Raw genomic sequence first — 20,509 nt, 5'->3', positions numbered from 1 at the left:
ACAAAAACAAAATGATCATTCCAATTTCCAGTCCACAATACAGGGATCTTGGAAGTTGCCTCTTCCTACTAACAAGTAAAAAGCTGAACAAACTGAAAAATCAATTCTTAGATGTTTAAGACAAATGAAATTGGCAGTGCAAATTGGTGCTTTGAAAATTGTAACTATAGATAGGTAGAAAGCAGGGAATTACAAACGTACTAAGGCAGAGATCTAAAAGTAGAAACATCCAGGGGACTGTTACTGGTAAAATGGCAGAGAAGAAAGGCCACCTCTGTTCTTTGTCTTACATGGAGGAAGAAATTCCACAAGGACAAGGCAAAAAGAAAAGCAAGATTTATTCAAGTCAGAACCTCCTTCCATGGCAACCAGGAAGGGGACTCCAAGAGAAGCAGACCCCAGGACTTAGGAGGGTCGAGTCTTTTAAGCACACTTTTGGGAGAAAGAAACAAAACAAACAAAAAACAAAAACAAACGAAAAACAGAACAGCAGCTAACAATCAGAGGACAAAACACATCAAAAAACCCAAAAGACCAGAGTTGCAATCTTGTCTTGTCCTGTCTACCAGATAAGCAAAAAGACATTAGAACTGTGGGATCACTGACTTCCTTCTGTTCTCATGGTAAACTGAAAACTCTGAGGGGTGGAGTCACTACTTCCATTTTGCACCTTCTTAAAGGGACTCTTCTTTCTTTATCCTGACCTGGAACAACCTCACTGCCTATTAACTGTCTAACTGTCACAGGTTGGGCTAGGAAAACAAGAAATATAACTGAGATACACATATATATATATATATACATACATATATATACACAATATATATTGTATGTGTGTGTGTGTGTATATATATATATATATATATATATATAAAAGTCTCAATATATACAGGTCTGAAAGTCAATAACTCCTACCAGTCATATTGGGTCCTCAAAGTTTTGAGAAGGTTACATCCAGGAGCTTCATCAGATTCTCACAGTGAATTTCACTATAAGGGAGGAGGTGGAGGGGGGATAACTTTAAGTTTATTGGAATGGGAGGGAGAATGTAACTAATTTGAAATACATAAGAAATTCTGTTCTTAACAAAGTCTGCCCTCAAGGAAACTGTTTAACCAGAGTCTAACCTGTCTATCAGAATCTAACTTAGCTGAAGGAGAGGGCAATACAACATCCAGGCACTATAGTCACCCTGTCCACTAAGGTGGGGAAAGACCTCAGAGGCATCTGTGAAGTTCAAAATCCAGAAGCACAGATTCAGTAAAGGACTGAGACTGAATCATGAAACTGTAAACTCTTCCTGCTCCCTTCTATCTTACCAACATATTACTAAAGGTATTTTTACAATAGTTAATTTTAACAGTTATGCCATGTCTACAAAAGTAAAAGGCATACTAAAAGACAAAAACTGCTGTCAGATCAAACATCAAATCTGAGATATGAAAAGGCTATTAGAATTATCAGAGTGGAATTACAGTAACTGTGATTAACATGCTGTTAAAAGTAATTGATAAATAAGTCAATCTGTAAAAACAAATAGGTGATGTAAGAGGAGATGGATTTACAGAAAAATCATTTTTATAGCCCTTACCTATATTCCATATTCCTACTGAACCATGGTCTTTTTGCTTTTTATTTGTTGAGAGATTTTTTTTAGTGGAACATTAAGCCTTTGACTATAATGTAAGTTAAAAAAAAATATGTTATCTCAAAATGAAAAAAAAAAAGAGATCGTGGAGATCAAAAACACATAAACAGAAATGAGGAGTGCCTTTAATGGGCTTATAAATAAACTGAAAATAGCTGAAGAAAGATTCTCTGAGATTGAAGATAACAATAGAAACTGCCAAATCAAGAAGCAAAAGGAAAGAAAGTCAGGGAAAAAAGGAACAAAATATCTCTAAGATTTATGAGACAAAAAAAAAAAAAAAAAAGAAAACAATCCTAACAGATAAGGTTAATACCAGAAATAAGAAAGGAAAAAGTGAATAAAAGAAATATTTGAAAAATGTCAGAATTTTCCAAAATTGATGTCAGACAGCAAACCAAAGATCAAGAAAATCAGAGAACACCAAGGAAGATACAGATAAATGCAAAAAACAAAAGCACAACAAAATATGATGAAATCTTTACTTAGTATATACTAAATCAATCTTCTGTATATAAACATAATTGAAAATGAATCTTGATGTGAATGGAATGGGAGAGGGAGAGGGACATGGGAGGGTTGCGGGTGGAAGGGAAGTTATGGGGGGGGAAGCCATTGTAATTCATAGACTGTACTTTGGAAATTTATATTTACTAAATAAAAGTTAAAAAAATATAAAACATAAAAAATGAAAGCTAAGTAAAAAAAATAAGCCAACAATAACACTCTGGAATATCATACTGAAACTGAAGAAAATCAAACATAAAGAAAATATCTTGAAAGAAACCTGAGAACCAGAGTTGAAAACACTCTTTTTTAGAGAAGCAAGAATAAGGATTACATTTGAGTTTTTTGCAGAAATCATGCAAGCAAGAAGCAAATGGGCCCTGCACCCCATGGGAGACCAGGAAAAGCACCTGGCTCCTGGCTCCTGGCATCATATCAGCGTGGTGCGCTGGCCGCAGCGCGCCAGCCGCGGCGGCCATTGGAGGGTGAACCAACGGCAAAAGGAAGACCTTTCTCTCTGTCTCTCTCTCTCACTGTCCACTCTGCCTGTCAAAAAAAAAAAAAAAGGTTTAAACTAAGAAATTTACTTATCTAGAAATGTGCACCCTCTAAAATTATACTCAAAAGTTCAGAAGAAATAAGATTTATTCTGATAAACAAATGAGAGGTAATTTGTTGCCATTAGATCAGGCTATGGCCAACTTTAAAAGAAATTATTTAGAAGGAAGTAAATTAATAGAGTAAAATAAATAAATAACTTAGAAACTAAGATCTTCATAAAAAAGAAAAGCATACCAGAAGAAATAAATGAAAGTAAAATACAATAATTTGCATTCATATTCTTTTTTAAAAAAATATTTATTTACTTTTTTTTTTTTGACTTTTTGAAAGGCAGAGTTATAGAGAGGCAGAGGCAGAGGCAAAACCAAAGAGAGAGGTCTTTCATCCATTGGTTCACTCCCCAAATGGCCGCAATGGCTGGAGCTGGGTCGATCTGAATCCAGGAGGCAGGAGCTTCTCCTGGGTCTCCCACTTGGATGCAGGGGCTCAAGCACCCAGGCCATCTTCTACTGCCCTCCCACACCATAGCAGAGAGCTAGGTTGGAAGTGGAGTGGCTGGGACTCCAACTGGAGCCCATACGGGATGCTGTCACTGTAGGCAGTGGCTTTACCCCACTACGCCACAGTGCTGGCCCCAACATTCATTATTCTTAATTGATATAAATCATTGCTATTGAATATACAATATGGGCTGGCACAGTGGCTCACTTGGATAATCCTCCACCTGCAGCGCCGGCATCCCATGTGGGTGCCGGGTACTACTCCCGGTTGCTCCTCTTCCAGTCCAGCTCTCTGCTGTGGCCTGGGAACACAGTGGAGGATGGCCTGAGTGCTTGGGTCCCTGCACTCTCATGGGAGACCAGGAGGAAGCACCTGGCTCCTGGCTTCGGATCCGCGCAGCGCTGGCTGTAGCGGCCCTTTGGGGAGTGAACCAAAGGAAGGAAGACTTCTCTCTCTCTCTCTCTCTCTCTCTCTCTCTCTCTGTCTATAACTCTACCTGTCAAATAAGTAAGTAAATAAATAAATAAGAAAATACAATATGGATTGTGTCTTCATACACACACACACACACACGTTTTGTGTAAGTAAAATGGATGCCAGCATTATCCATGAAGTTGTACTTGAAAGTAGAATTGGATTGTCAATGCATACTGCAAGCTCTGAAGCAGCAATTGAAAATGTTTTTAAAATTATAATTGTTATGTTGGAGAATAAATAAAATACAATCATGTAAAATTATCAATTAAGTCAGACGTACAAAAACAAGAACTCCTCATAAGGAAATAGAAAAAAAAAAGCCTAAATGTACAATGTTTATTACTAGAGTACAGGCTGGGGGGGTGAAAGAGAAAGAGGGCTTTTGGATTACAAATTAGGGAGAGCTGACATGGTCAATTAATTATGACAAATTTGTCACACTAATATACGACACTAACAATGGGGTAAGTTTGGTGTAGGGTAGATGGAAACTGTGATGCACTTACTAATTTTGTTGTGTAAAATTAAAACTACACGAAATAAAAAAAAGCAGAAAATGAGTAAAAATAAGAACAAAAACAAGGACAACACATAGTAAAAAACAGCTACAGAGTAAATGTTAATCCAGGTATATCAATAATTACTTTGTCAGTTTTCTAAATGCAATTACAAAACAGAGATTGTTGGAGTAGATTTTTTTTTTATGTAAAATCCTATGATACTCATGCTCCATATAATGTCATTCCAATCAACAGTGTACCAACAATATGACAAAGCATAAAATCATCATTGAGTTAAAAAAATTCTTATCACCTAGTAATGTCGCAGCCATCACAATGCCATATATTTTTATTTTGGTGATGTTAGTTTAAGCAATCCTATATTCTGCCAATCATGTAAAAGTAAATCACATATATTATTATTGGTAATAATTATACATGACTATATTATTGGTTCACCGGTTTATGCATTCACAAATTACTATTTATTGTAGAGTGTAAAAAATTTAATTTAAAAAAGTATAATTTGTTTTGCCAGCAGCAGCCTCATACATTTGTATTTACTGCATGTCTTGATTCTAACTTTCACATCATCCAACAGACCTAACCAGCTAGGTTTCTGTAAGTACAATCTATAGTGTTCATGCACCAACAATAAAATCATCAAATGATTCACTTCTTGGAATGCATCCCCTTCATAAAATGACACATGACTGTATACGTCATCTACAAAAAAGAAACACTGTATATTATATATAAAAGGTTAAAAGTCAATGATTTGGGGCAGGTATTGTGGTGCAACTGATTAAGCCACAGCTTGGGGCACCCACATCCCATATCAGAGTGCTGGTTCAGATCCTAACTTACCGTCTGATTCAGCTTCCCGCTGATGCATAATGAAAGCTGTAGATAATCACTCACTCAGGCCCCTGCCATCTATATGGGAGACCTGAATACAGTTCTGAGCCCCTGGTCTTAGCCTGGCCAAGCCTTGGTTGTTGTGAGTATTTGAGGAGTCAATCAGTAGATGGAAGATCTCTCTGTCTCTCTCACACACCTTCCCCTGCCCCCACTCATTGTGTGTGTGCTTCTGTGCCTTTCTAGTAGATGAAAATAAGTAAACATTATTGAAAGATAAGTGAATAGAGAAAGACATATTCACACTAATTAAAAGATTAGAGAGGACTAAGTGTTGATTTCAGGAACATAAAGAGATATCACATAATTGTAAGAGGTTAATTCTCTAAGAAAAGTTTACAGTCTTAAACATATGTGCAGCTAACGGTAGAATATAAAAATACATGAAGCAAATTCTTCTAGAACTTAAAGAAAAATATGTTAATCCACTATTACAGTTGACAGCTTCAACACTCCTCTTCCAAGAGCTGTCCTTTGGAAAAAGAAAAAAGAAAAGAGAAAACAGGAAAAATTTAAAGAAGACAATCAAAAAGTATTAATAAAGAAGGAAAATTAAAAGGAATTCAGTAAGCGTATCACTGAGCTCAACAACCTCAGGCTACGGGATATGACTGCATCTATAAGCTACTGCATGCAGCAACAGCATTTTTCTCATGTTCATTGGGAACATTTACCAGATGAACCATGTTGCGGATATTAACACAAAGCTTAAGAAATGTAGAAGTATAGGAATCATACAATGTTTGCCCTCAGGCAGCAGTGGAATTAAACAAGGTAAAATTCAAGAAACATAGCTGGAAAATTACCCAAATGTTCTTCTAAGTAACACAAGAGTAAAGAAAAAAAATATCTCAAGAGAAAAAATAAAAGTATTTTGAACTTGGTCGGCTCCATGGCTCACTAGGCTAATCCTCAGCCTGCGGCGCCTGCACCCTGGGTTTTAGTCCCCGTTGGGGTACCGGATTCTGTCTGGGTTGCTCCTCTTCCAGCCCAGCTCTCCACTGTGGCCCGGGAAGGCAGTGGAGGGAGGATGTCCCGAGTCCTTGGGCCCTGCACCCGCATGGGAGACCAGGAGGAAGCACCTGGCTCCTGGCTTTGGATCGGCACAGCGCACCAGCTGTGGCAGCCATTTGGGGAGTGAACCAACGGTAGAGGAAGACCTTTCTCTCTGTCTCTCTGTCTCTCTCTCTCTCACTGTTTAACACTGCCTGTCAGATTAAATAAATAAATAAAATATTTTGAACTCAATGGAAATAAAAGAATGACTTTGTAGAATGAAGTGAAACAATTCTTAGAGTTAGTTAAAGCATTGGATGCAGGCATTAGAAAATAAGAAACATTTAAAATAATTTAAGTAAATTACAACCTCATGAAACTTGAAAAAAGGGCAAATTAACATACTGGCTGAAGAAAATAAATAATGAATACTGGAACCTAAATACATGCAATTAAACTGAAATCAATAGACAATCAATAAAACTAAGAATTCAAAGTTTAAACTAAAAAATTTTAAGACTAATAAATAAATGCAGTTATTACCAATGTTATCTCAGAAAGAGAAAAAAATTAAAAATATCAGAAGTAAAAAATTAAATATCAGAAGAGGACATCATTACAAATAGTATTACCATTTAATATATAACACATGAATATTATAAGGAAATTCATATCCACAAATTTCATAAACTAACTTTCATACAAAAATTCCTTGAAAAACACAATCTGGTAAAACTCAGAACAGAGAGAAAATCTGAATAAGCCTCTTTCTTTCAAATGAACCAAAAAAAAAAAAAAAAACCATTCAAAACAGAAAGCCATTCCCAGATGTGTTTATTGATGAATTCTTTCAGACATAAAGGATTAAACTGGGGCCAGCACTGTGGCATAGCTAGTGAAGCCACTGTCTTTAGAGCTGTCATCACCTATGGGCACCCGTTCAAGTTCTGGTTGCTCCACTTGGAATCCAGCTCCCTGCTAATGTGTCTGGGAAAGCAGCATAGGATACACCAAATACCTGGGCCCCTGTACTCATGTGGGAGACCTGGAAAACGCTCCCAGTTCTTGGCTTCAGCCTAGCTCAGCCTTGGACTTTGCAGCCATTTGGAGGAGTGAACCAGAGGATGAGGGATCCTTCCCTTGCTCTGTCTCTCCCTCTCTCTCTCTCTCTCTGCCTCTGCCACTTGTAACACTGCCTTTCAAATAAATAAATAAATACTTTCTAAAAAGGAAGAAATTATATTCATTGTCTAAAACTGGCTTCAGAAGATAGAAATGAACAGAATAATTCTTAATTCATTCTAAGAGGCCAAATTTCAAAACCAGTCAAGACATTACAGGAAAATAAAGTACCAACATACCTCTTAAATATAGAGTTAAAAAGAACCCTATAGCTAGTATAATACTTAATATGTAGTGATAAACTACAAGGCAAGCATGTCTTTTCTAATCATTCCTTTTGAAGCCTTAAGGAAACTAAGTGATAGAATAGGGCAAGTAAAGGAAATAAAAGGTACCTGTATTTATAAACAAACAACCTGATGGCCTATGTAGAAAATTTGAAGAAATTAAAAAAACAATTCTTGAAATAAGAAATGACTGTAACAATGTTGTATCTTACAAGATCTATATGCAAAAGTGAATCACAGGGCCAGCGCTGTGGCATAGTGGGTCCAGCTGCTATCTGCAGCACCGGCATCCCATATAGGCGACGGTGGGAGTCCTGGCTGCTCCACTTCCAAACCAGCTCTCTGCTATGGCCTGGGAAAGCCATAGAAGATGGCCCAGGTCCTTGGATCCTGGCTCCCACGTAGGAGACCCCGAGGAAGCTCCTGACTGCTGGCTTCGGCTCGGCGTGGCTCTGTCGGGTCATTGGGGCCATCTGGGAAGTGAATCATCAGATGGAAGACCTCTCTCCTTCTCTCTCCCCCTGCCTCTCTGTAACTCTGACTTTCAAATAAACAAATAAATATTTTTTTAAAAAAGTGAATTACTTTCCTCTATAAATAGATGAATAAGAATTTTAACTAAAACACATTAATATTTACATTAGCACATCCCCAAAACTGAAAATTAATCAATCTGTGATCTAATTCTGTTAAAAGAAATCAAATAACTAACTAAATAGGGAGTTTTTCCACATTACTGTATAGGAAGACCCAGTATCATCAAGATGTCACTTGTGAGTTGGTGTTGTTGAGCAGCAGGTTAAATTACTGTGGCAAACTAGGGTGGACAATCTAGTCCCTACTCATCATAGCCGATCCTGGGAGTAAAGCCATTCAGAGAGTTTAATCAGTAGATAGAAGCTTCCTCTCTCCTCTCTCTTTCTCTCAACATACCTTGTTGGTCTGCCTTTATGATAAATAAATAAACACATATATTTAAAAAAAAATATTCCCGGGTCCGGCGCCATGGCTCACTTGGTTAATCCTCCGCCTGTGGCACTGGCATCCCATATGGGTGGCGGTTCTAATCCCAGTTGCTCCTCTTCCAGTCCAGCTCTCTGCTGTGGCCCGGGAGGGCAGTGGGGGATGGCCCAAGTGCTTGGGTCCCTGCACCCGCATGGGAGACCAAGAGGAAGCACCTGGCTGCTGGCTTCGGATCCGTGCAGAGCCAACCAGTAGCGGCCATCTGTGGAGTGAACCAAAGGAAGGAAGACCTTTCTCTCTGTCTCTCTCTTTCACTGTCTATAACTCTACCTGTCAAATAAATTAAAAAAAAAAGATTCTTCCCAACATGTGTGATAGACTCAGTACAATCCCAATCAAAGTCACAAAAAGTTATTTGTAGATACAGACAAAATGATTCTAAAGTTTATGTAGACAGGCAATAACAAAAATTTTACAGTAGCCAACAAAATATTGATACAGAAGAACAAAAATAGAAGACAGACATAATCAAACTACAAGACTTCCTACAAGCCACAGAATCAAGACAGTGTACTATCAACCAAAGAACAGTTTAATAAACTAATGAAAGCAGATACGAACCACCATGAATATACTTAACTGACTGATCAAAGGAAATAAATGCAGAAAAGTTCATCTCTTCAATAAATGGTACAGGAAAAAATATTGAATATTCAGAGGCAAAAAAAATTGTATCCAGACCCAGACCCAGACATTATGCTAGTCACAAATTTAACTTAAAATGCATCATAGATTTTAATCTACAATGTAAAACTATAAGACAGAAGTTAATATAGCAGATTTCTAGATAATCATGGATTTGGTGTTGACTTTTGGATCCAACACCAGAGAACTGTCCCTGAAATAAATAACTAATAAGATGGACTTCACTGATATTAATTTTATACTGTACAAAAACATTATTAATAAAAGAAAAAGACAAGCTACAGAATAAGAAAAATTATTAACCAAAGAATATAATACATACATTATGTTACATAATATATATAATCCAAAATATATATTTCAAAAAACTGAATATAACATAATGGACTACTGAATTCCTTTTTAAAAATGAGCTGCAGACATTAAAAGTCACATCACCAAAGATTTACACAAAGGAAATATGCACAGGGAAAATTTTTTCACATTATATGTCATAATGAAATGAAATTAAAACAAGATACGACTAAAATTCTATTAGAATAGTCAAAATCCAGAATAATGACACCACCAAATGTGGCACAGGTTGTAGAGCCACAGGAAATCTCATTAGTTGCTGTTGGAAATGTAATGTAGTTCAGCCACTTTAGAAAACATTTTAGCAATTTGTTAAACAGCCAAATGTTCTCTTTTCTGGCTGTCAATTTTCCTTCCAACAATTGAGCATCTTAGTATTTACCAAAGGAGTTGAAAACATCCACAAAACAGTCTGTACACTAATATTTATAGGAGTTTTGGTCATAATTCACAAAATTTAGAAGCCACCAAGATATCCTTTAGTGGATGAATGGATAGACAAACGTTGGCACATCTATATAATGGAATAACATTTACCATCAAGAAGGAATGAACTCTCAATCCATGCAAATGCATGGAGGAAACTTAAAAGCTTATTACTAATTTAAGGGAGTCAATACAAAAAGTACACATAATATACAATTTCATTTCTTTGACATTTTGGAAGGGATTTCCTTTTATTTCATTTAGGTAAAATTCTTTACAGGTAAATATCCTATGTTAACCTTCTTCATTCTGAAATAAAACAGAAAAATACACATTTTAAGCTACAGTATAGCATTTTCTCTTCCCTTTTATGAACTAATCATTTCTAGTATTTCTTCCCTGATATATTGATGCCTTGAAAGTCTTACATTCTGATGGTATTTACTAAATTGTGAATAATATAACCTCTCATTATAGAATGGATAGAATCTGACAGACACAGTGCATTTGGACATTTATAATCTTTGCAGTGGAAACACTCTATTTCTCTCTATTTCCCTGTCTGATAGATAATACAACAATATAGCATTAGTGTTTTTAACTATTTTAGTTACAAAAACACTATTATTTGTGTATATGTATTTATGTATATTTATACTTTTATTTTGAGAATTAAACAATGAAAAGATACATAAAGTATAAATAAAATATGTTTTTATTGAACCTATTTGCCTCATTATTTATCAATGTTAAGATTTTTATGTATTTCCAAATAATTTTCATAGTCTGTAGTGTTAAAGAAATGAGGTCTTAGAATATATAAAGATATTTATGTAACTGCAATAATTTTCCATTTTAACACATAAATTAATGTGTCATTGATTGTATTACTAATTAGTACTTGATACTCTTAGAAGTTATATTTTTCTATTTATTGTTATTATTTAGATGAAAGCTTTAAAATTTTATACTAAACAATACTGTTTTGGACATCCTTTCATGTAACTCTTGTAAATATGCAGTAAATTCTAAGATAGAGAATGGGAAGCCAAACTTAAAAACACTGATAAATTACACAAAAAGTATATTCTAATTCTCCCTCCCAATAACATTAGAGCATACATATTTCTCCACAGTTTTTCAAATATCAGTTTAAGGATAGGCATTGGGTGCAAAAATTATGTCATTCGGGACACACAAAGCTTACATTGCAGTGACTGGGTTCCAGGTGGTTTTTTTTTTTTTTTTCTTAAGATTTACTTATTTGTTTGAAAGTCAGAGTTACCCAGAGAGAGAAGGAGAGGCAGAGAGAGAGAGAGAGAGAAAGAGAGAGAGAGGTCTTTCATCCACTGGTTCACTCCCCAATTAGCCACAACAGCCAGAGCTGTGCTGATCCAACGCTGGGAGCCAGGAGCTTCTTCTGGGTCTTCCATGAGGGTGCAGGGGCTCAAGGACTTGCGCTGTCTTCTTTCCCAGGCCATAGCAGAGAGCTGGATTAGAAGTAGAGTACCCGGGATACGAACTTATACCCATATGGGATGCCGGTACTGCAGGCGGCAGCTTTGCCCGATATTCCACAGAGCTGGCCCCAGGTTCCAGGTTCTATAATAATATTTGGATATTATTTAAGATTTGCATTATTTTTTCTAGCACATATTGAATCGGAGTTTGTTCCTTCAGTAATTTTTTTAGAATCATTAGTTCATATTCTTGACATGTTTTTGTATATTGCATTTTTTTCTTATTTATTAGTTATATAATGAGTTCCTTTATAATTTGATACTGTATGTCTTACACATATTTTCTGCAACTCATAACAAAGTTTGAAGTTTGTTTACAATGCCATATGCTGGATGAACATGTACACTTTTATTTAGGAATTAATAATTTTATAAAATATTTTTCTAAATATATATGAAGATATTTTCATTTTAAGTATTTTGTTCAGGTTCTAAGTTTTAGTCATACATTTCCAAACATAAATCTCTCTTGCCTTCCTGAGCCACTACCGGCAGTTAGCATTGGTTCAGTACCTCATGTGTGTCAGGCACTGTCTAGGAACAGGCAGCAACAGTCTAAACAGGAACAGTCTAAACAGGAACCTTGATGAGATAATTAATTCTAGGTAAAATCAGGTGTTTTTTTCTAAGTGAAAAGATATGGAAAAATAAATTTAAATGGAAAAATTTTTCACAGTGGATTTTCTTTTTTTTTTTTTTTTTTTTTTTTTTTTTTTTTTTTTTGACAGGCAGAGTGGACAGTGAGAGAGAGAGACAGAGAGAGAAAGGTCTTCCTTTGCCGTTGGTTCACCCTCCAATGGCCGCCGCTGCAGCCGGCGCACCGCGCTGATCCTGGCAGGAGCCAGGAGCCAGGTGCTTTTCCTGGTCTCCCATGGGGTGCAGGGCCCAAGCACCTGGGCCATCCTCCACTGCACTCCCTAGCCATAGCAGAGAGCTGGCCTGGAAGAGGGGCAACCGGGACAGAATCCGGCGCCCCAACCGGGACTAGAACCCGGTGTGCCGGCGCCGCAAGGTGGAGGATTAGCCTATTGAGCCACGGCGCCGGCTCCACAGTGGATTTTCAATCCAACCATGCTGGATTTACTGGAAGGAAGTAGAATTATATTGTAAACTGTGGTCAATGATGTATCTATTTTTACATTGCGTAGATAAGATTTTTTTCTTTGTTTTTCTAGGAAAGATGGATCAAAAGAACCAATAGTGGAGATGAGAACAGAAGATGAAAGAATTACTAATCATGAAGATGGAAGCCCAGTAAATGAGCCAAATGAAACCACACCACTAACAGAACCTGAGTATGTGGCTTGATGTACTCATTTTTAAATAAGTATTTGTACAGTGATAACACATGATGATTTTAATATGCACTTCAAATATTATCATGATTTATATTGAATCATATTTTCAATGAGAGTATATGTGCATAGCAAAAATCTACTTTCTAATGAGTCCTTTCATTTAAAAACATTGTATTAATGTCAGAGCACTTTCACTGCTGATTCACTTATTTGTAACTGTATGTAAGGATCAGAAGACAGAGGCATGTTACAGAGCTGAATTTTCTGACACTAATTTTACTCTTCAAGAAAGTGAAACTTTCAAAATATAATTTGTTTTCATTGAAATAAAGGTGTGTTAGCACTTTGAATATAAATGACTATGATATGCACATGTAACTATTAAAGACAGAAAAATATAAAGAAAAGGAGGAAATGCTGTTAAACTAATTATAATCTTAATGTGTTTGCAGTAAGTGATGCTTGCTAATCAATGAAGAAAGTATTACTTCTAAGCCGGCGCCGAGGCTCACTAAGCTAATCCTCAGCCTGCGGTGCTGGCACCCCGGGTTCTAGTCCCGGTTGGGGTGCCGGATTCTGTCCCGGTTGCTCCTCTTCCAGTCCAGCTCTCTGCTGTGGCCTGGGAGGGCAGTGGAGGATGGCCCAAGTGCTTGAGTCCCTGTACCCACATGGAAGACCAGGAGGAAGCACCTGGCTCCTGGCTTCAGTTCAGCGCAGTGCCGGCTGTGGTGGCCATTTGGGGGTGAACCAACGGAAAGAAGACCTTTCTCTCTGTCTCTCTCTCTCTCTCTCACTATCTAACTCTGCCTGTCCAAAAAAATAAAAAAAGAAAGAAAATATTACTTCTTTACTTTTTTTTCAAATATTCATTTATTTTATTTGAAAGTCAGAGTTACACAGAAGGAGAAGAGGCAGAGAGAGAGAGAAAGAAAGAAAGAAAGAAAGAGAGAGGTCTTCCATCAAATGGTTCACTCTCCAATTGAACGCAACTGCTGGAGCTGCACCGATCTTTAGCCAGGAGCCAGCTTCCTCCGGGTCTCCCACGTGGGTGCAGGGGCCCAAGGACTTGGGCCATCCTCTACTGTTTTCCCAGGCCATAGCAGAGAGCTGGATTGGAAGAGGAGCAGCCGGGACTAGAACCAGCGCCCATTTGGGATCCTGACACTTCAGGCCAGGGCATTAACCCGCTGCGCCACAGCACCGGCCCTATGTTACTTATTTCTTTCTACATCTATCACAGCTCCATTCAAACTATAATAGGCATTTCAGATAAAGTTGCAAAGATGAACATGTGCCTGGATTTGTGCACATGAGAATAAAAATCGCCCAAACCAAAGCCATTTATAAAATGGTAAAAGCAGTAATAGAAGTTATCTACTGAACACATATGATACTATCAAAAACCAAGATGATCACAATCTTCTCTACTCCTTATTGTCTTTCAAAATTTCTTGTTTTTCATATCAAATATTGTTTTTCATTAGCTACTATTATTTCTGCAGAGTAATCTGTTTTAGGTTTCTTATTCTAAATTAAGCATTCTCACTACCAAAGAAATGTTTTTGTTTTGTTTTGTTTTGTTTGCTTTGCAAAAATCTCTTTCATCTGTTCTAGAGGATTGAAATGATTAATATTCAGAAAAACACAAAGTACTACTCTATAGCTAAAATTTTCACTGTAAATTCTCAGATCATTTTTACTGATTATGTTTAAAGATTATTTCATCTTTTGTTGAAATTAACCATATTGGTCGCTTCTCGGTCTTTTGCCTAAAATCAAGTGAAATTAACCATATTGAGACAGAATGAGACAGAAGTCACAAGGTAGATTCAATGGTCTCCTCTTCAGAAATCAGAAATCTTTTCAATAAAGCAAAAAAATGTGCAACAAAATAAACTTCTATTCATTGAAATTTATAACATCACACTGGAGTGTATCGAAACTAGATATGAAAAGCCCTTGTGTATAACTGGGCTATATTTTGGGGAAAATATGATTTAGTAACCACTCTAGATATCAATTGCCTAAGAGTAATATATAACACAAAAGTAATATAGTTAAAATTAATATTTAAAGAAGTTTTTTCCAGATCTGAGAAGAAGGTCTTTGGTATCTTGATTGGTATTGCATTGAATCTGTAAATTGCTTTTGGGAGAATGGACATTTTGATGATATTGATTCTTCCAATCCATGAGCATGGAAGATTTTTCCATTTCTTGGTATCCTCTTCTATTTCTTTCTTTAAGGTTTTGTAATTTTCATCGTAGAGATCTTTAACGTCTTTGGTTAAGTTTATTCCAAGGTATTTGATTGTTTTTGTAGCTATTGTGAATGGGATTGATCTTAGAAGTTCTTCCTCAGCCATGGCATTGTCTGTGTATACAAAGGCTGTTCATTTTTGTGCATTGATTTTATACCCTGCTACTTTGCCAAAATCTTCTATGAGTTCCAATAGTCTCTTAGTAGAGTTCTTTGGGTCCTCTAAAACAGAATCATGTCATCTGCAAAGAGGGATAGTTTGAGCTCTTCCTTCCCAATTTGTATCCCTTTAATTTCTTTTTCTTGCCTAATAGCTCTGGCTAGAACCTCCAGAACTATATTGAATAGCAGTGGTGAGAGTGGGCATCCCTGTCTGGTTCCAGATCTCAGTGTAAATGCTTCCAACTTTTCCCCATTCAATAGGATGTTGGCTGTGGGTTTTTCATAGATTGCTTTGATTGTATTGAGGAATGTTCCTTCCAAACCCAGTTTGCTTAGAGTTTTCATCATGAACGGGTGTTATATTTTATCAAATGCTTTCTCGGCATCTATTGAGATAATCATATGGTTTTTCTTCTGCAGTCTGTTAATGTGGTGTATCACATTGATTGTCTTGCGCACATTAAACCATCCCTGCATACCAGGGATGAATCCCACTTGGTCTGGGTGGATGATCTTTCTGATGTGTTGTTGCATTCTATTGGCGAGAATTTTATTGAGGATTTTTGCATCTATGTTCATCAGGGATATTGGTCTGTAATTCTCTTTCAGTGCTGCATCTTTCTCCGTCTTAGGAATTAAGGTGATGCTGGCTTCATAGAAAGAATTTGGGAGGATTCCCTCTTCTTCGATTGTTCTGAATAGTTTGAGAAGAATTGGAGTTAGTTCTTCTTTAAACGTCTGGTAGAATTCAGCAGTGAATCCATCTGGTCCTGGGCTTTTCTTTGTTGGGAGGGCCTTTATTACTGTTTCAATTTCTGTCTCAGTTATGGGTCTGTTTAGGTTTTCGATGTCTTCCTGGTTCAATTTAGGCAGGTTGCATGTGTCCAGGAATCTATCCATTTCTGATAGGTTTCCCTGTTTGCTGGCATACAAGTCCTTGTAGTAATTTCTGATGATTCTTTTTATTTCTGTGGTGTCTGTTGTTACATTTCCTTTTTCATCTCTGATTTTATTGATTTGGGTCTTTTCTCTTCTTTTTTTCGTTAGTTGGGCCAATGGGGTGTCAATTTTGTTTATTTTTTCAAAAAACCAGCTCCTCGTTTGGCTGATTTTTTGTAATGTTTTTCTTGATTCAATCCTGTTGATTTCTTCTCTGATTTTAATTATTTCTCTTCTCCTACTAGATTTGGGTCTGATTTGCTGTAGGTTTTCTAGATCCTTGAGGTGAATTGAAAGCTCATCTATTTGGTGTCTTTCCAATTTCTTGATGTAGGCACCTATTGATATAAACTTTCCTCTTAACACTGCTTTTGCTGTGTCCCATAAGTTTTGGTATGTTGTGCTGTTATCCTCATTTACTTCCAGAAAGTTTTTGATTTCTCTTTTGATTTCTTCTATGACCCATTGTTCATTCAGGAGCATGTTGTTCAATCTCCATGTGTTTGCGTATGCTGTAGGGATTCCTGAGTTGGTAATTTCCAACTTCATTCCTTTATGGTCTGAGAAGCTGCATGGTATGATTCTTCTCAGATCTGGAAAAAATGGTGCTGAAATTTATATGGAGGCACAAGAGACCTCGAATAGCTAAAGCAATCTTGTACAACAAAAACAAAGCCGGAGGCATCACAATACCAGATTTCAGGACATACTACAGGGCAGTTGTAATTAAAACAGCATGGTACTGGTACAGAAACAGATGGATAGACCAATGGAACAGAATTGAAACACCAGAAATCAACCCAAACATCTACAGCCAACTTATATTTGATCAAGGATCTAAAACTAATTCCTGGAGCAAGGACAGTCTATTCAATAAATGGTGCTGGGAAAATTGGATTTCCAAGTGCAGAATCATGAAGCGAGACCCCTACCTTACACCTTACACAAAAATCCACTCCACATGGATTAAAGACCTAAATCTACGACCTGACACCATCAAGTTATTAGAGAACATTGGAGAAACCCTTCAAGATATTGGCACAGGCAAAGAATTTCTGAAAAAGACCCGGGAGGCACAGGCAGTCAAAGCCAAAATCAACTATTGGGATTGCATCAAATTGAGAAGTTTCTGTACTGCAAAAGAAACAGTCAGGAGAGTGAAAAGACAACCGACAGAATGGGAAAAAATATTTGCAAACTATGCAACAGACAAAGGGTTAATAACCAGAATCTACAAAGAGATCAAGAAACTCCACAAAAACAAAACCAACAACCCACTTAAGAGATGGGCCAAGGACCTCAATAGACATTTTTCAAAAGAGGAAATCCAAATGGCCAACAGGCACATGAAAAAATGTTCAAGGTCATTAGCAATCAGGGAAATGCAAATCAAAACCACAATGAGGTTTCACCTCACCCCGGTTAGAATGGCTCACATGCAGAAATCTACCAACAACAGATGCTGGCGAGGATGTGGGGAAAAAGGGACACTAACCCACTGTTGGTGGGAATGCAAACTGGTCAAGCCACTATGGAAGTCAGTCTGGAGATTCCTCAGAAACCTGAAGATAACCCTACCGTTCGACCCAGCCATCCCACTCCTTGGAATTTACCCAAAGGAATTTAAATTGGCAAACAAAAAAGAGGTCTGCACCCTAATGTTTATTGCAGCTCAATTCACAATAGCTAAGACCTGGAACCAACCTAAATGCCCATCAACGATAGACTGGATAAAGAAATTATGGGATATGTACTCTTTAGAATACTATACCGCAGTAAGAAACAACGAAATCCAGTCATTTGCAACAAAATGGAGGAATCTGGAACACATCATGCTGAGTGAAATAAGCCAGTCCCAAAGGGACAAATACCATATGTTCTCCCTGATCGGTGACGACTGACTGAACACCAAGAGGGAAACCTGTTGGAGTGAGGTGGACACTATGGGAAATGGTGGCTTGATCAGCATAGCCCTGACTGTTAATGAACAACTAAATACATTATCCCTCTTAGTAGTTTTTTTTATCTGTTCTACTTAATATGACTGGTTTAGATCTGTAATTGATGCACAGTTATTCTTAAGTGTTGAAAATTAACTGAAATGTGATCCCTGTTTAACATGGTGGTGGGAATGGGAGAGGGAAGAGATGTATAATTTGGGACATGCTCAGGCTGACTTGCCCCAAGTGGTGGAGTTGGAAGCATACCAGGGGATTCCAATTCAATCCCATCGAGGTGGCATGTACCAATGCCATCTCACTGTTCCAGGTGATCAGTTTCAGTTCACAGTTGGTCATGGTGAAGGGACTGGGAGTCAAAGGGAGCACATAGACAAGTCTAGTACCTGCTAATGCTAACTGATGGAGTAAATAAAGGGGAGAGTGATCCAACATGGGAAGTGAGAATCTCAGCAGACTCATAGAATGGCAGATGTCCTAAATAGCACTCTGGCCTCAGAATCAGCCCTAAAGGCATTCGGAGCTGGCTGAAAAGCTCATGAGAGTATTTCAGGCATGGAAAGCCAAGACACTCTGGCAAAAGATCTCTGAGAGTGAGATCCCAGTGGAAAGAACAGGCCATCAAAGAAGGAGGTACCTTTCTCTGAAGGGAGGAGAGAACCTCCACTTTGACTATGAGCTTGTCTAAACAAGATAAGAATCGGAGAACTCAGAGGGCTTCCATAGCCTTGGAAACTCATGACTGGAGCATAGGGAGATTACTGATGCCATAGACAGGAGTGTCAATTGGTAAAGTCAACAACAGGAGTCACTGTGCACTTACTCCTCATGTAGGATCTCTATCCTTAATGTGCTGTACATTGAGATTTAATGCTATAACGAGTACTCAAACAATATATTTCACTTTGTGTTTCTATGGGGGTGCAAACTGTTGAAATCCTTACTTAATGCATACTAAACTGATCCTCTGTAAAAAAAAAAAAAAAAAAAAAAAAAGAAATTATCAATTCCCAACTTGACTCTCACTGGGATTAAACATGACAATAGGTCTGCTCTGATTTCATCATCATTTTAAAAAATCATCTATTATTTTTCACTTTATGTTTCTGTGTGGGAGCAAACTGTTGAAATCCATACTTAATGTATACTAAGCTGATCTTCTGTATATTAAGATAATCGAAAATGAATCTTGATGTGAATGGAAGGGGAGAGGGAGTGGGAAAGGGGAGGGTTGTGGGTGGGAGGGACGGTATGGGGGGAAAGCCATTGTAATCCATAAGTCGTACTTTGGAAATTTATATGCATTAAATAAAAGTTAAAAAAAAATATTTAAAGAAGTTTAATGTAATGTGAATCATGAAAAATTATAAGTGCAAGAATACATTGCCCAATACTTAGTTGAAAATATTGGTACATTAAATACTCAATACAATATTCTATGTATAAGAGATATGGTCAGTATAATGCTAACCTCCTATCAGAACTCTGTTTCTCTACTCCTTGAAGCTGCAAGTGTTCCATTGTTTTTATAATCTTTTTACTGAAAATATTTACAACACTTTGAAGTAGGAGAAAGGAAGAGCAGTGAATGTGTCACTTCTAACAAGAATAAAAAAGCCTGCTCTAGTAGATATGAAGTAGCTGCAACTTCATTCCCAGCATCAGATCACCTTAGTTTTTGCCAACGACTGTCTTTTTATTGGTTACTTTTCACAACTTTGATCTAGAAAATACATTGTTTCCCTTCTCATTTGAAAATATAAAAATAATTCCAAGTAAATATCAAAGGAACTGGAGTAGGGGAGTGAGATGTATATATATATATATATATATATATATGTACATTTTGTAAATATTTTTAGTTTTAGTTAAGGTATACATATTTTATGCATTTCATATGTACAGATTTAGGAATATAGTGATACTTATTCCAGGTCCTTGTCAGGAACAAAGATAAGCATTTTAGTACTAGTAGATATAAGGTAAGTTTTATTCAAAAGATGAGAAAGGGAATACACACAGACACACACATACGTACACACATGAACCTGGGTTATCCCACACAGGTAGATACCTGACAAGGGTGGGCAATGGGCCCAAAAGGAAAGAAGGATGGGGAAGGGAAGCAGAGAGACCACCCCAGCACCTCCCCCGGGCCTGGTCTGTATGGGGGGTCAGGGTGAGAGACAGAGGGGGGGGGGATAGAGAGAGAGAGAAAAAAGCTTCCCAGTGTTGGCTTCTTCAATGAGGTTGTTGCATGGCTAGGGTTGAGGATAGCTGCTTCTACAAGAGTGAAATGGGGACTTTATGGTCTATAAGTTCATGGTGTATTTCCTAGATGAAGTACATACATCTGGGGAACAGAGGGCATTTTGATTGACACATGGCATGTGGTGGTGGGGAATGGC

The 20,509-nt window shown here is 37.3% G+C and overlaps 1 protein-coding gene across 4 annotated transcripts in view; it reads left to right on the top strand.

Annotated features, from left to right (window-relative positions):
* The window catches only part of NCAM2 (neural cell adhesion molecule 2), a 604,741-nt gene that overhangs the window by 571,197 nt on the left and 13,035 nt on the right, over positions 1–20,509 (top strand). For 3 of the 4 annotated variants that reach the window (XM_051819201.2, XM_070073156.1, XM_051819204.2), the window contains one exon: positions 12,661–12,780. In XM_051819201.2, coding sequence (XP_051675161.1) covers positions 12,661–12,780 — 120 coding nt within the window. Of the gene's footprint in view, positions 1–12,638; positions 12,781–20,509 lie in introns of all 4 variants that reach the window. The other variant, XR_011388335.1, reaches the window with a different exon arrangement.

The sequence above is a fragment of the Oryctolagus cuniculus genome, chromosome 4 (genome assembly GCF_964237555.1).
Source record: "Oryctolagus cuniculus chromosome 4, mOryCun1.1, whole genome shotgun sequence".
NCBI lineage: Eukaryota > Metazoa > Chordata > Mammalia > Lagomorpha > Leporidae > Oryctolagus > Oryctolagus cuniculus.
This window is presented reverse-complemented; position numbering and strand designations above follow the sequence as displayed.